This window comes from Scomber japonicus, chromosome 2 (assembly GCF_027409825.1).
Source record: "Scomber japonicus isolate fScoJap1 chromosome 2, fScoJap1.pri, whole genome shotgun sequence".
Classification (NCBI taxonomy): domain Eukaryota; kingdom Metazoa; phylum Chordata; class Actinopteri; order Scombriformes; family Scombridae; genus Scomber; species Scomber japonicus.
This window is the reverse complement of record NC_070579.1, coordinates 18,681,871-18,699,377: the sequence shown is the minus strand read 5'-3', so window position 1 is coordinate 18,699,377 and position 17,507 is coordinate 18,681,871. Positions and strand designations below refer to the sequence as shown.

General features: G+C 37.5%; 3 protein-coding genes across 3 annotated transcripts in view; 1 reads left to right on the top strand and 2 right to left on the bottom strand.

Annotated features, from left to right (window-relative positions):
- Positions 1 to 17,507, bottom strand: part of fabp2 (fatty acid binding protein 2, intestinal) — an 89,646-nt gene that overhangs the window by 35,384 nt on the left and 36,755 nt on the right. The window lies entirely within an intron of this gene.
- Positions 2,257 to 6,173, bottom strand: LOC128380800 (solute carrier family 22 member 7-like). Its single transcript, XM_053340710.1, has 9 exons — positions 5,793 to 6,173; positions 5,371 to 5,474; positions 4,439 to 4,593; positions 4,121 to 4,289; positions 3,909 to 4,032; positions 3,689 to 3,798; positions 2,845 to 3,059; positions 2,623 to 2,728; positions 2,257 to 2,508 (listed from the first exon to the last, which is right to left on the bottom strand). The coding sequence occupies exons 1-9, from the start codon at positions 6,171 to 6,173 to the stop codon at positions 2,298 to 2,300; spliced, it is 1,575 nt and encodes a 524-aa protein (XP_053196685.1). The 3' UTR covers positions 2,257 to 2,297.
- synpo2b (synaptopodin 2b) lies at positions 11,888 to 15,964 on the top strand. The gene is made up of 2 exons (XM_053340686.1): positions 11,888 to 12,569; positions 13,517 to 15,964. Exons 1-2 carry the CDS (start codon positions 11,888 to 11,890, stop codon positions 15,889 to 15,891), a joined length of 3,057 nt encoding a protein of 1,018 aa, XP_053196661.1. The 3' UTR covers positions 15,892 to 15,964.

Sequence of the window (17,507 nt, the reverse complement as noted above, 5' to 3'; positions counted from 1 at the left end):
AGACAGACAGGAAAAATTGTAAACCCATCCATAAAGGATGAAATTTAAAAAAAGCAGCCCAGGTGTCAGGTGATGGTTTGTTTAAAAAAAATGAACAATTGTATGTTTAAATTAGCTTTTTTATGTTCTCATTTTGCACTATATGTAAAACACTTTGAGTTGCCCTGTTGCTGAAATATGCTGTGCAAATAAATGTCCTTGTCTTGCCTTGCCTGCATATCTTTGACTACAGTTTCAATTTTTGTAGTAAATACAGCACATTACAAATACAACATTTACAGTGACAGTTTTCCTATTAGGAAACACAATGTTAAATTGATCTGGCTTTAAGTTTCAATAAATAAATTCCTCATGAGTAAGTTTTGTCGTTCTACTATTTTCCAAACATTGATCTAAAATAAGGACCATGTGGATAGTGTGTGAATTGAGATGTATTTCCAAGACAGAGACTGATTGCTCCATCTATCCATCCATAAGGACATCACAGCAGTGATAGAGTAGCTGAAATAAGATTACCCAAGATTTGAACCTGCAAGGAGAGGATCACATGATCGACAAGTATTGCCAAGATAGCACTTTTACTAAAGAGCTAATTTACATACTACTATATTAGAAAATGTTACAACAGAAGCATTTTAGTAGGAATTCATCATTAAAAATGTGTGTTGTGTTATTACTTCCCGGCCCTGGCATTGAGCTATGTCCTTGTTAGTATCAGATATTTCTATGAAAAGACATTCTGATAGAAATTATATATATTTAAAAAATCATGTTTGCATGAGCATTCATAATTTGTCATATTTTGTAGGAAGGTCATAGGTAGTTGATACATGTGTTTAGTTTGGTCTTCATTGTTTATAAATGTTTTGTGTTGTTCCAATCACAGTTTCAGAATTGTCCATCAAGACTCTCCCAAGGAGTAGTAGGCCTGAAGTGCATTAATGTATTGACTCCCACTCCTGACTCTGACCTCCTCTGATTGGTTAGAGTAACACCGCATCCTGACATACAACGACGCGAGTGATCGAGCGAGAAAAAGTGATTAAAATGCATGAGTTTTCAATCAGCCTTTCCTGACATGCCGCGAGCGACATCGCCCTGTCCAGCGATGACGCCCACTCCTCAAAAATTGCTCGCTCTGTCTCTATCTGGATGAAATTTTGCGGCCATGTCCCGCCCCTAAACACTTTGGTTGAAATGTACACGCTGCTTCCTATTGACAAGCTAGGTAGCCCCTCAATAATTTGATTGGTTTGGAATATACTCGCGATAAAATCGTTATGCTGCATATCAGGACAGTTTTGCGCAAGATTTCCTCACCGGATCACTCGCTCGCTGTATGTCAAGATATTTTGGAGCATACTAAAAACTGACATACTGTAGCTTTGTTCTCATTATTCAGTCAGAATGAATATGTATATGTTGTCAGATCATACATTTTCTGTCATGTATTTCTCTTGAGTTATTGTATTGAGAAAAATGTGTCAACACCAAGAAACAGACACCAACCATCACCCCAGGAATTTCCTTTGTACTTTTGTCACTGGGCTGACACTTGACAAAATTACCAATATAGCCTGTACCATGACAGCAGGACATAATAAACAATAAATGCTGACACTTTTAAAGGCCCAGTATGTATGCTTTAATGGCAACTAGTGGTGAGGTTTCAGATTGCAACCAACTGGAAACCCTTTGCCTTTCCCCTGTCCCTCCCCCTCCCCTTCCTCGTGTGGGGGAATTTAGGGAGGTTGCAAAACATGCAAAAAATTGATTCAGTTTCTGGCAATAGATCCCCCTTAAATCTTACACACTGGTCTTTTAATAAACATTTCACAATAAAATGTCTAATTCCAATAAAAACCAATAGTCAAGTTCTCATTTGGTGCTTTATTGCCAACTACAGTTAAATTTGCAGTTACACTTTTCTTGGCTTCTTCTGTCCTCTTATGCATAGTACAAACAGTGGACAGGCTCAGTATCACACTCATCATCAATAAGTGTTATTCTTTTGTTGGATCTCCCTTCTCCTTGTTGATTGCACCCTGCAATATAGACAAAACTTTAGTTATTCTATCATGCGTGGATTACTGAGTTCAGTAAAGGACAAGCACAGTTTTTATTTTTTAGGCAAATGACTAAAATATGTCATGTGAACTGTATCAATTGTAGTTAGACATGACTCAATAGCCTTTGTAGGGCTGACTGGATTATTCTTTATTCTTGGTGTTCTGTAAGGTAGCCAATCATTTACTCTTGCTTAATAGTGAAATTCTATTGAATATTCCAGTGTTCTCTTACTTTGGTTTCTCAATATCTTCAATGAGCTCTGGCAATTCGGCATTTAACGTTTCAGGCAGGAGTAAACCCACTAAACCAGATCCAACTGCCACTGCACAGTAAATCAGTGAAGGGAGGAGATGCCACACGTCCTCCAATAGCATGATGAGTGGAGATATGGACACTCCCAGGCGTGCCATAAATGATGTGTAGCCTAACCCATTCTGCCTGAAAAATCAAAGCGCTGAGGTTAATGAAAACCTGTAGTACATGTAGTCAGAACAGAATAGAAAATCATTGTCTGCAGGAAAACCAGTTACTGTCAGTTTGTTGCTGACTAACCGTACGACTGTAGGATAGAGTTCAGTTGTGTAGAGGTATACAATGGTGAATGATGCTTCTGACAAGGCTTTTCCAAGGACCGCCACAACAGTACGAATGACGTTACCTAAGGGGAAATGTTTGATCAAGAACATTTTCAACAACTGAAAATGCAGCAAAATTAAAGTAAGTGTGTTAAGTAAAACACAATCACAATTAGATTCAATAGAAACCAAAAATTACCTTTAGCAATAAACATGTTGATCAAGAGACAGACCCCCGTCAACACCAAGGTCCCTGTCTGGCCAGGCTTTCTGCCAACTTTCACCAGGAAGAAATACACACCAATCTTCATTGGCATTTCAATGGATGCAAAAATAAATTGTGTGAGGTATGGGTTTAGTCCAAACCCGGTGATATTCAGACTTATCCCATAATATGTAAATGCAACTCCAAACCTAGAAAATGGGAGGGAAGAAGCATTTATACTTTTACTGAATTGACTGAATGCAATTTTACATTAGGGTGAATTCATTTATAGCTCATCAGACATAAAATATGACATGAATATATTACTGATAATAAATAAGAGTGAGCATCAGCAGTATACTGTGATGTTACTGAAAGCTATTTTGTAGCATCAATTTATATAATATAAACATTGTATTTTATGAAAATATAATATTGTATTAAAATGTACTTATTGATATTGTGTTGTAGAAAGAAACATATTTAAGTATTTCTTAGTGTTTGATTCACATCATTTACAGCATATATACAAATATTATCTTTCTTCTGTGAGTTAAATGAGCAAATGTGTAACACACATGTCTGTATGTTAAGTCAGGCAATTATTATCTTAGCAAAAAACTGGACACAGGTGAAATCTGCTCATTTAGCTCTGTTCAAAGTCCAAAAATCCATGCACCAACTCCTCTGAAGCTCACTAATTAACACATTGTATCTGGTTTATGTAATACATACATAAACAAACAAAAAAAAAACATCTAATTTTGATTTGAAAGGGAGTTTTAAATTAAATTAAATGCGTATGACTTGTGATGCATCCCATGAAATTGACACTTACCATACTATCGCAGAGTTTATGGCAAGTTTCCTCATATTTGGGGTCTTGAAAAGATCTAAAATAGTGTACTTCCTGCTTTCAGTTTTAGTTTCAGTAAATTCAAGTATCGTCTGCAAAGAAAACAAACTGTTTAATATCTGTATTTACTGTACAGTATTTTCTTCTTTATATTGATGTGAGATTGTCAGTTATAAAATATAAAAATAATGTTGAAATGTACCGCTGGTGTGATAGTCGCCATATGCTTTGATCTGTTGTTCATCTCAGCACATTGCATGATGTAATGATGAGCAGCGTCGGCCTTCCCATTTGCCAAAAGCCACCGAGCAGACTCTGGAAGCCATCTGGAGTCACAAACATTCAGCATCTCATCAACACCCCACAGGATTCAGCATTTTACGCTACAAAGTGTAAAATATGAAATGTGAATACCTCCAAGTAAAGACAGACAGTATCAGTGGTGAGGTCACTACCACAATGAGCATCCTCCAGTCCTTTACCCAGTATGCAAATCCAACGAGAAGCCAGTTCCCAAATGTCCAATCCAGGCTTATGATTATACCAGAGAAGGTCCTGTGTTCAATGCTAAACCATTCAACATCTGTAGAAAAGTTCAGCACAGATGAAAAGTCAGATAAAAATGTAAAACAAAATTTGTTTCTGTAAGACCAATATGAACAAAGCCCGAAATTATTATATTTATGCCCTCTCAATCAAAGGTCAGCATTGTTGTATTATCATACTACTTACTTAAAACAAAAGAGATGATACTAATTCCTGCAAGTGTCATCCCAGTAAAAAATCTCATGATAGTAAACATAGCATAGGATGAGGAGAATGCACTGAAGACTGCAAATAGCAGGGATGACAGATAAGACACCAACAGCAGCGGCCGTCTACCATACCTGGTCAGGAAAAGAATAAGAATTAGTCTTTTTTGTGTTCAAAACTTTGGGTAAAATATCCTGCATGTATATTCAAAATTTACAGCATAGGACATATATTGTAAATGTATTTTACGTATAATATTTTATGGGAAATGCCAACAGGGATGCCATTGTTGGTCAAATGGTGAGTCTACTACTTTGGTCAAATATCTCAACTGCTACAGCATTAGTTTCTATAAAATGTTTGTCCCCCCGATTTTGTGATCCCCTTACCATCCCTCCCAGCATCACCACCAAGTCGACAAACATCTGCTTGCTGGTTTGGCAACATTCCCAGATGATGTATAATGAATCCTAATGAATCCTAATGACTGTCTTATACATATCCAGACATAGATGACTAAAAATACAATTTGTCTTTTCATATTGGAGAAGCTGGAATTTTTATGTAAAAGATGACTTAAATACTTAATTATCAAAATAGTTGCCTATTTATTTTCTGTTGATTGACCAAACAATTGACTAATTAGTTTCAGTTTGAGTGAAATGTCTCAACACTGTCTGTATAATGTCTGTTCATTGTTGTTCAGTGCTAATTAGCCAATTAGCATGCTTGCTAAACTACAGTATGTTGAACATTGTAAACATTATCCCCGCTAAACATAATCTCTGCTGTATCCTGTTATGTATGTGCTGTTACAAAAACAGACTTTCAGACTATATTACGTAACATTTGATACAAATACTTTCAGGCATTTTGGAAATATAGAGGACATATGTATTTTCTTCTCCTACCTGTCACTTAGAAACCCAAATAAAGGGGCCCCAAGCATAATACCAATAAAGAAGACGGTGGCCGTTGCTTTGTTCATCGCTTTCCTGCTGCACACGAGATCCCACTGTGAAGAAAACACTAAAAACATTACAAAAGCCAAATATTTCTTACTTTTGCACACACATTTACTGCAGATGAAAATCAGTATTAAGCTAATACATCAAATGGCAACATATATGTTTAATATTGTACATGGTGCCTTACAAATACATAAATAAAATGTACTTTTGTCACAATTTTAAGATCAAAGAATGGAAAGCAATGTTTGATAACAATAATTATGTTATTAAACTATTATTTATTCTTTAACAAAATGCAGATGCAGATGACCAAATGTCTCTGATGAACATAAAATGTGATAAATGTACTGAATGACTCTTACCTCTGTTGCCAAAGTAGATTTAAAGGTGCTGTTGTCATACACCCATCCATTCTGGCACTGAACAATGAATGGATCATCACTACTGTTTGAGGCTGACAGATATTGATATCGTGGCTCAGAAAACATCAGGCAGGAGCTCGGAGTCCCATCCTGCTCTGCTGGAATACCAACAGCCAGTTTCTGCTCCAGAGTTAAATTCCCAAAGACATATCCGTCGTCCAGAGCACTGATGTTGCAGTGATGAGAGGGAACCGCTGCCATGAAGTTATTTAGCAGGAAATGACATGGCATGGTCATTCGAGAGAGCATCTGAATCAAAACTAACCGGATTTGGAATTTTCCAAATCCATTAATTTCTGAAAGTATATCGTCAAATTTCATTTTGCTGTGACACCAGACTCGACACGAAGCTAAATGTTGAAACAGTGAAGAGAAGTAAGGTGACATAATACTGAGAGAGACACATTTACTCACACTAAGTTAATCATTACATTTTAGCGCACCCAATTGATGCTTGGTCTATGTAAAGTGGCTCTATTGTGGAAAAAAAACTTCCCACATTGCTACATAATGTGCACAAGGTCATCAAGTACTTCCTGCATTTTTCATCCAAATTAGCACAGGTGAGAAGGAATATACATTCACAGGGGTGTGATGATAAATCATTATTACTTTAGTCAATAATATACTGGTACCTTACTGTCATGCCCTCCACTTCTGCCTCCTAGTCTACAACCTTTGTCTGTTTGTCAGGCCACCAGCTGCCATACATCATTTTATTGCCAGATTGTTGAGTGTTTTGTACATGTTTTTTTTTTGTACACATGTAACATGGTGGTCCTTTTTCTTGTAAATAAACCACCTTTTGACATCTGATCAAGACTTCTGTGTCTGCCTCCTACTAAACATCAATCCACAATATCACAAACTAGAAATAATAAAATGAAAGGAATATAAACTGGACCAAACCTATCAGGCATGAGTGTTAATAAATCTCTTTACCATTAGAATTTCTTTTCAAAATATATTATGGAGGGAGTTGCCATATATTTGTAACCATCCTAACTTATCAAGAAAAAGGTGGGATTAAAGTGACACCTGGTTGATTTCAATCTTAATACAGGACCAAAAAACTGTACTCTGTCGATCACCTGTACTCGTTTTATTGACCATGTATCTTTATTTTGTCAAGTTTTTGGTAATTGTTTTCTGGAGTGTAAGAACTCTGTGCATTACCTGACAACAATACATACAACACTTTTTTATCTACTCAAATCTCAGCAAATAGTGTTTTAAACAAAATTTCAAAGAAATGTATTCTGTCTTTTGTGTTCAGACACTGAGACAGTCCCAAAGTGGTAAATGGACTGAGACTAAACATGCATGATAGGTTTAATTCAACACTTTCATATTGTGGCCATATAAAAGACTGAGTGATACTGATATTTGTAGCACTCACTAGCAAAAAGGATTGAAACACAAAGTTTACGCAAGGATGGAGCAACAGAAAAATGTTATATGGTCATTAAAGAGAAATACTTCAACCCCAAGGATAATTAAGCAGAGAGAACATAATAACTGTTAAAAGAATACATTAGTAAGCCGTGGATTAAAGTCTTGGATGAAGTAATTGTGTGAATATCAATGTCCGTCTCCATATTGCTTTTGAAACCTAGGGTTTCAAGCTCAGATTTAGCTCCATGTATGGGCATCCTGTCAATGAGAACAAGAGTCTTACCTCATCTATTTACTGTACAGCAGCTTTATCATTTGTATTTTCACCCACAATTGGTTTAACCCTATTAAATCGTCCATTTTGACAGCAATGAGCATGTAATTACTTATGCAACTTCTGTAGAGGCTGAAAAACAACAAATCTGTATTAATGTTTGCTTTTTGTTTTTTGTATTTCTCTCAGTAGTTAATAAAAGTGAAATTATTCTCAAAAGAATAACACATGCACAGATACCAAGCTAAAGGCACATTTCAAAACATTCCAAAATATTCCTAAAGTTTTCTAAGCACAGGTTCATTATGTCAACTCGCTGCAGCTGCATGATGCTAACTGAGCTGTGTCTGTGGGGGGTTTGGGGGCAGGGACACCTATTCTTCTCTCTCTTTAAATACAGTAGCACACTTCAATGAACACCGCTGCACTATGAGCAAGTTGGTAGGTAACCCTAACATCTGAGATTCATGAGTCCTTTTCATCTGCATGCACTGAAACAGGCTGGATGTGAAGACAATGCCGGATATCAACTGACAAGGTGATTTCTGGATAAACTTGTGTCTTTTACAGTTGCTTCAGGGATGAATACTGCAAGTAGTGGATGATGATTGGCAAGTAATTCCTTGATTAATTCATCTTAATTGCAGATGCAATACTTCAGTGAAGCTATATTTGAATGATTCATTTGTTTTTTTCCTTATGGATTACATTTGGTTTTTCAGTTACCAAATAAGTCTACTTAGTGTAGGTCTGATGGACTGGTGAATAATAATATAGGGATGGTCAAAATTCAGAATCATAAACACAGTTTTTGTTATTTTAATTGTAACTTGTGTAATTTCCAGGACTGTATGGGTTAGGGTTAGGGTTAGGATTACTTTATACCAAAACATTAAATAATAGGTTAATACCTAATTTCTGCTTAACTGATTTGAATTATGGTGTAAATTAATTTAATGAAAATACATTTTAAGCTGAATTTAATAATGATTTAATAATAGGTTAAAGCCTTAGCTGTGTATGCAATAGTTTTTTGTTCCATCAAAAGGCTTCTCATTTGTGGTTGAAATGAGTCTAATTGTGTAAGAACATGGAAACTAGCAGATTAGACTAGAGCTCAGTGCTCAAGGGGGTCATGCTACAGAGCAAGAGTTCACTCTTTTGTCAGGGATGCTGACTCTCTGTTTCCATGACAATAAGTAAACACGCTGAGCTCACTGCCTTACTAGGAAACGGAAATTCCTGTAGCCCCAAAGTCACGCTTGATGATGGTGAGGTGTTAAAATGAAGTGGAACCAAGTGTGAAGAAAGGTCTGCATGGGACACAGACTCCATGACTCCATGGCTCCTGTGTGCATCTGTAAAGTAAAAATACATGTAGTTTAATGTAATTTACTTAAGGTTTCAACAACTTTCTAAATGTTCAATCTAGTGATGCATGCCACATGCCACAATCCAAATGTGTTAATGTATGTGTACAGTGATACACACTAGTCTCACTGCAATCTTTACTGCAATTGTAATGCTCAGAACACACACCTGCCCAGTACAAGTGCTCATATGCGTATGGCAGGACAAAGAAAGAAAACGTTGCCATTGGTCATTATTCAGCCTGAGAGCATGAACTGTATGTGATACGTGTAGCATGTGATTTTGTAAATGTGTCTCTCAATCCAACTCTGAAATTGAATTGTTACATTTTTTTAAATTACAATGATTGCAATTGGGAGAAACGTTTTTTCTTCGTACTATTATACTGCAAAATAACTTTTTTCATTCTTAAACAAGACAGATCTTGTGTGAACAAAAGAAAACTGCTCTTTTATTTTAATTGAAATTAAATTAAGTCAGTGAGAGCTTTGAACAGCTTTTAAAGGGTTAGGGTTTTTCAGGACATATATTTTCTGTTCTACATGCTTTATCTCATTGTGTTCCTCTAAAAGGGGGTTAGTTTTATGAAATACAGATGTATTCAGGTGTAAAATAATATATTCTTACCTACCTATAAACCTAAACATCAAACTGATGTCTCTGCAGCCAACATGGACAAAGAATGGCTGTGTCAGTCCATCAGTGTATCATTCCTTCAGGCCGACACACCTGTTCAAGAGTGATTTGACGTTTAGTTGGATGATGATTGTTAACCCTATAAAGCCTGAACCATCAAATAATTGCCAGAAAATTAAATTTCTTTGAAACTAGAGTTTATTGGACCTTCTGACAAGTAATTAAAAAAGATGAATTAAATAACACTTTGCATCTATGAGTTTTGTTTTGTATCATATTTGATACATGAACTTGAAGCTCATAACACCTTTTAAACTTTTTTATGCATGATAATAATAATATGTAATGCATGAAATGAAATAAAATGAAAATTGACAGATTTACAGACTTCTATACCTGCTGTAATTTGATAAACACATTTTCAACAGTAATTTAGCATAAAACAAGCTACTAAATATTTAGTAATTCAACATTGCATTGGTTTATCTTTGTACTACATGTATCTGATTGTTTATACATCAGGAATAAAATATGATCACACTGATGATTTAAAGGTCTCTAAAACTCATGTATCCAATATGATACACTTGGTGATACAGGGTTAATGATGATTCCACAATGGATGCATATTGGATTTAGGTGATCCCCTGGTCTTTCCCACTACTGCCCCCATCAGGCAACAATATTTAGTTGTATGCAATAATTAATAGAATAAAATAGAATAACAGAAAGGAGCAGATGGAAATATATGTCAATTTAGGACGCCACATGCTTTTCTCTAGCTCTACTCAGACCAAAATCATAATCTGACAGATTGCTGACCACATTCATGCTCCCACAGGGACACAATCTTCTGATTGTTTTGACTGTAGTGTTTCCTTAGGCGTCACACTAAATACATATATCCACAGTACTTGAGAGGTTCTAATAATAGAAAAGAATAATAAACAGTCAACAGCTAACCGTCTAATCTCCAAAGGTATTTGCCAAGTTACTCTGAACTTCAGTAGCATTTAAACTGAGGTCAATATGCCATATGAGGAACTGATCTACTTGAGCATTACAGCCTTTGACTTTCTTTGTCTCAGATAATCCATATATACCACAAAGCTGAAAATTGGCATGTTTAAAAAATCCACACAAAACATATAACTGTTGTATAAGAAAACAATAAAATGTCAACATATTAAAAAAAGACTTACAATCAGGAAGTGGATGTATTTATAACCTTGTCAGTCTGCAGTGTCTGCAGTGTTATGGCACCACCTTTTGGTGGATTTTGGAAATGTTAGGGTGAGGACAAATAGATTGCAGGTGGTGTGGTGAGTGGGTGAAAAAAAAATTGTATTTGTAGTCAAACCTGAATAATTTATGGCCTTCCAAGCATTTGAAGACTGCTCCTCTGATCCGAGGCAAGGTCTATAGATCCACAATGTGTATGCATTAACAGTAACAATTTCATCTGGGTGCTATTATTGCCTTTTACACTTTCCTACTAGTTTATGAAAATACAGTATTCAGTTCATAAATTAATCTACTAATTTGAGCTGAATTTAATATCAGTATGGGCTAAAATAATTGAATGGAAAAACATTGATAGTTGTTTTGCAAGAATAATTGTTGATTAATTTGATGGCTAATTGATTACCAGAATGATTTGGAAAGAATAATTTGCCAGCCTTTTTGATAAATGAATTCTTCTTGTAGTTAACATCAGTGATGAAACAAACACTGGCTCTAAGTGAGGGAGTGGGAGGCCTAGTATTTCTACTATGTATAAAACAAATTCTCTCTCAGATTTAGTTCTTAAATGGAAATGCTGACCACCGCTGAGATTTGTTGCAGTGATAGATGAGAGAAAGAAACCTTACTGTATAAACAGGAGTTCGGAAAACAGCCACCCGATTGTTTTGTTTATACTCCTGGATGTGAATGCTGTTTCCCCACGATACTACATACCATTCCATTTAGAGCGATGGCAGCCCCAATGAAACTGCCAAAGCAAAGCTGCACTTCCTATTGGGGATAGGAATCATCTTAGACAATTACATGGTAGTGTGCTACTGCTGAAATGTCTTCATCTGCGCAGTAAACATATAAATTAAATGCTAATAATTGTTGTCATTAAATGTATTATTTACACTCCTGTTAGTCCATGGAGGCATTTGAATTGAATTGTCTTCATTGTCATTGCATTGAGGTCAATACAACGAAATTTAAATGTCATGTTTTTATAGGCAACATATAATAGTTAAAGGATGCTGACAGGCCTCCTTCAAGGGGAAAGGGCTCTTTGCCTGAAGCTGTTTGTTTCTGTCTTAATAAAGGTGACACCTGGGACACTGAAAGTGAATTAGAGATGGAACCAGAAGCTGAAGATCCAGATAACAATGACTTGGTCCCTTGGTCAGGTTCAGAAGGTTCCCAAGAACTTTGCGTGTCTGAGTCCTTGGCAGAGTCCTACAATGAAGATGATGTCAGTGACGCAGAGTACCCCTTAGACCCAAAGCCTGCTCATATCCCAAAATCTGACCTAGAGTCCCCTGAGTGCCTTCAATCACAAGATTGGGAATCTGCACATGAGCAACAGTCCCTGCCTGAACTCAGCGGAAGTGAAGAGGATGTTTCATACCAAGAAGATCATGACATCTACCTTGAATCAAGAGAGTCTCCTCACATCCAAGCTTCGCCAACATCATTGTCCTCACAACCAGAGCGTCCTGACCCTGATCCTGAGCCTCACACTGGCCATATATCACGACCGCAATCTCAGTCATCTTCATCCTCTCTTGGCTGTGCTGCTGATATGACCCTGGCCTTGACCCTGACCACAGAGCAGCCCCTGGGAGCCATCAATAGGCAGGGCTCAGAATCTGGGAACAGGAGGGTTGAATCTTCAGAGGAAGGAGGGAGTAGTGAAGCACCTCCTGCTTCTGTCTTCTTTGGAATTTCAGGCGAGGGTGCTGAGCAGGCAGAGAAGTGGAACTCAGAGTCTGACACAGATCTGTGCAGACGGGACAGGCACAGGGCAAGGTACACACGTAAGTATCTATCCTCTATCCTCACTTGTTATAATCCAGCAGACATTTGAAGCTAGTGGTGCAAACTATACAGCATTTAATGCCTGCTTATTTCTAAATTTAAATAATGAATGATTTATTAATAGATACTATTTCATTTTGTGGTTGCTTTAAATGCAGCAGTTGAGCAACAAAATTTTAATTCTTGTTTTAATTTGATTTTTGATGTTGTATGAAATTAAATATTTAATTTTATGAATAAATTATTGGTGCAAAGCACATGGGTGATGGTTATTTTCATGCTGCAACATGAGGTCTATTTGAGGTGGACTTACAGGGAGAATTCCCATGGCTTTAATAGTCAGTGCAGGATAAGAATAAAATATGACCATATGATGAGGTTGGCAGAAACAAATTTGACAGACAACAGCATGTGTCACCCTGGCCTGACACCCGATCCCCTTTCCAATCGTAAGACTTGACTGCAATGGAAACTGAGCTCCTCACTTTCCTTGCCTCATCGACCCCCCTTAGTTAGCTGTAAGTAAATATGATGCTTTTATTAGTGTGCTTGCTTCAGCAGGGGCGACTTTAAAATTACTGTTACTTGTTATTACTGTGCTTGCCTCATAATGCCTCTAATAATAATGATAAAATAATAATAATAATATTATGGCTGGTTTCATTTAAAAACTGATCTGAAATAATATATAAGTATGTATGAAACAAAACCCCAAAATGTAATTTCACTATCTGTCCCATATTTATTTGACTTTACTGAACATTAACCAAACACTGAATCTTACTTTGACAGACATTATATCAGAATGAAAAAATGTTTTCTTACTGTTTATTTACAGTTTTGTATGTTTTCATCTTCTTCACAACTCTCTCTCTCTCTCTCTCACTCTCTCTCTCTCTCTCTCTCTCTCTCTCTGTCTCTGTCTCTCTCTATCCCTTTATCTCAGGGCTCGGTCACAAGGAGAGCCAATCAGAAAGACACGTCAAGGAGACAAAGTCTAAATGTAAGCGAATTGCTCGCCTTCTAACTGATGCACCCAACCCTCAAAATAAGGGAGCCTTGCTGTTTAAAAAACGTCAGCAAAGGGTCAAGAAGTACACACTTGTGAGTTACGGGACTGGTGATAACAAGCTTGACAGCCAAGACCAAATTGAAGAAGAGGCTGAAGGAGTCAGAGCAGCTGGGTATAACTTTGTGGCGACAAGTGACTCAGAGTTAGAGGAGGAATACTCTGTTTATCACCACCAGCATAAGTTAAGTGTGAATTGGGGAAGTGTTCGAGAAATGGAAGCATTACCAGAGACAAAAGGGAAGGGAGTTATGATGTTTGTCCAACGTCGCAAACGGATGGATGACATTGTGTCAGAGCAAGAAGAACTCAGGAGGAAAGGATTACCTGAGGAGGCATTAACAGAGTCTGAGTTTACAGAAGTACAGAATATTTATGACACCAGAGAACTGTATGCGCATACTGATCAAGCCACCTACATGGATGCAAATGTCAAGCAGCAGGTAGAATACCAAGAAAATATTCAGCAGGTAAACCACCTACCCAACGTGCCAAGACTGTTGGTGCCAAACAGAACTGCAAGGCCCTTCCTAGGATTTCAAGATATATCATCTGCTCCTGCTGAGCCTGGTGCAGTTTCTCCAATGCAAATGAAGCAAGAACCAAGATTCAAAGTACCTGTGCCTGTTAACACTAGCCCGCAGGTTTGGTCTCCAACTGGAGATATAATAGCCTCAAGAGATGAGCGGATATCTGTGCCAGCAATTAAGACCGGCATCCTTCCAGAGTCAAAAAGGAAAGGCATTAATAAACAACAAGCAGCACTAAAGAAAGAATCAGATCCTCATCTTCAAAACAAAGGGGACAGGAGATCTTATATTGAGTCAGAAGAGGACTGTTTTAGTCTTGGTGCTGAAGCTTGTAACTTCATGCAACCCAGAACAATAAAACTCAAGCATCCCCCTCCAGTTGCTCCAAAACCTGCCATCAACCCAAACTGCCCTCCTTGGTTGAGAGGTCCTTCTAGTGAGCCCTATATCCCACCAAGAAGTCCAGTTTCACAACCCTCTCATAGTCCTGTGGGGCCTCATAGTCAGCATTTCTTACAACAGCAAGAGTGGGCTCAGCTCCAAGAGATGGCCAACCGCAGGGCACCAGATCAAGCTCAGGCAACACTTCAAACACCTGCCAGCGCCTGGACACCGGTCAACTCCTCTTCTCAGCTTCATCATCAGCCAACCACAAATAGCTGGAGTCAACAGCCGTCACGATCCCCTGTGAGTATGCCCGCCCACAGCCCTACTTACAGCCCACATCACCCACCGTCACCCACAAGGAGTAAGTTGGACACTGCGCTAAACTCAGTTGCCTCTTATCCACCACAAGCAGGGAAGTCTTATACCCATGCATCAAAAGCATCACAGGAATCTCCTAAGGGTCAAGTCTCAAACAGAGGTATTAATCGGGCTGGTGATGGGCCAACAATTGCGGGAAAAGGTGCAGAGTTGTTTGCCAGAAGACAGTCCCGTATGGAGAAGTTTGTTGTTGATGCTGAGACAGTGCAAGCTAACAAAACAAGATCCCCTTCCCCCACGCCGTCCCTACCTAACTACTGGAGGTATTCTTCCAATGTTCGTGCTCCACCACCTTTATCATACAATCCTCTTCTTGCCCCTTTCTACCCTCCATCAGCATTAAAACAAGCCCCTTCCACTAGTCCCAAAATTCAGCCTAAGACCAAACCGAAACCTAAAGCACCCCCAAAGCACCTCAATGCCTTAGATATTATGAAACATCAGCCTTATCAGTTGGACTCAACACTGTTCACGTATGATGCATTCAATGATGCCAAAAGCCCCAGCCCTAAACCAACTCCAGCATCAAAGTTTGAGGCTGTCAAAACCATTAAACGTAGATCTGACCCCACTTACTCTACCTATACTGCCTCTGAGCTTGGTGTTGAAAACAAGTCTGAAGCCCGTGCTAAGTCCTCTGGATCGGTAAGTTCCCAAGATCTTTCTATTAGCCAAAACACCAGATCAGCTGAGCCCCTTGCAACTGGCAAGCCCTTGGATGAAAAGCACACTGTCACACCTGCTGTCCGTCACATAAGCAACAAGCAAGCACCGAGTGCTCGACCTGCAAGCTCAACCTCACAGCATTCATCTACTGGTGACAGCATAGCTTCAGCTTATTCTCCTGCATCGCTTATTGCTAGGGGTGCACTTCAAATGGCTCCTTGGCCAAAGTTTTCAGCTAAGAAGCCAACAGTGACAGGCAAACACTGGAAGCCTGTTGCTATGATTCATTAGTTATAACACTGTATATGGTCATGCTTAGGTGTAGTCAACACAGACATTAGCTGACAATTACATCTTCAACTTGGTGGCATTTGTCTTACTTGACAAAAGAAATATAGAGACTTTTGCACTGTCTAAACGTGGGCCATATCCAAAATAATTTACAGCATGCTGCTTTATGGATATATTTAGCTGGTAATGCAGAGAAAACATAAAAAAGCAGTTGAATGTACAGCAAAGCTACTGCAGCTTTAAAAATATAAATTTTGCACATTACATCATCTTCCTGAAACAGAGTTGCATGTGTGCTTCAAACAGGAAAAGTGAGACTAAATGATGTTGAGTGATTCACAGGAAGTGCTTTTACATGCTGTGTGGAGGGAGCCTCTAGTATTTTGTTGTTGTTTTTTAATGAGATCACATGCATATTTATCTGTAGTAGACATCAACTCCAAGAATATAAAAATCCATAATATTTATTATACTTAAATCAAATACATAAATAAACGTCATAATTATGTCCTCTGGGATAACAGTAAATCATTTATTTACTCATAATTTAGTGTGTTTGGGGAGAAACTGTATATGCACTTCTTTTTTTGGATGCATACAATTTGCAATTCCTTCAGTCTCATTCCTCACAACAACTAAAAGCATTAATGGTAGTTGTGATAATTTAACCCTGATTACTTTAAATGTTTTTTATTTATTTATATGGATATATTTTTTTCAGTTATGGCCAGTTATTTAACTGTCTGTAAAGTCATCAGGCATTCTGTATCCTCATTTTTGATGTAAAACATGACAAAGTTATCACCAATATTTGAGTATTCTTGTATTGATATTGACATATTAACAATAGCAACTCAAAATGAGAATAGGAAACAATTGTCTTTTCCTTTGTCTCTGTCTTTACTGCACATCTTGAACTCAGCATAGCCATGCTATTAAATTTCTCTTTCCTCCTACTTGTGTATATGTGTGTCATGAGCTTTTTTTCTCTTTTCCTGAATGACTGCATCACTACTTTTTCCTCTTACATCTTTCTCACTGTCTCACACTTAAAAGCTTTCATACACACAATGTATTATTATTTGTGGCACCTTCAGCAGTATTAGTCTTCTAAGATCCAGCACATTATTGGCTATTTTCAAATTTTTTTAATTAATATTAATATAAAATGTTGCATTGCTGAAGGTCAACAATGGCACTGATCTGTATCTTTTTCAACGTGTCTGAACTGATGAGTATGTTTGTTTCCACAACTTATCCATCAGTACAGCTTTAGATCTGAATGTGAAAAGTTTGGAACTATTTAAATCAACCATGAAAATATTTTCTACATGCATTTGTTACAAGGTTGCTTATTAAAGGGAAAAGCCATCACAAATCAGGATTTACATTGTTTCTGTTTCTAATGATGGTGGACAGGAAGTCAGGACAGGAAGACAACTCTTTGCATAAGCTGAAAATCATCAATAAGTGAAATCGTGTCATTAGGTGACTAATTTTTAAATTGACTGACACTGAATAAGAGCCTATAGTTATTGATAACATGGCTTTACAGAGTTAATGTTGGTGATATTACTTCCAGATTAGGCTTATTTAAGGTTTCCAGTTGTAAAACA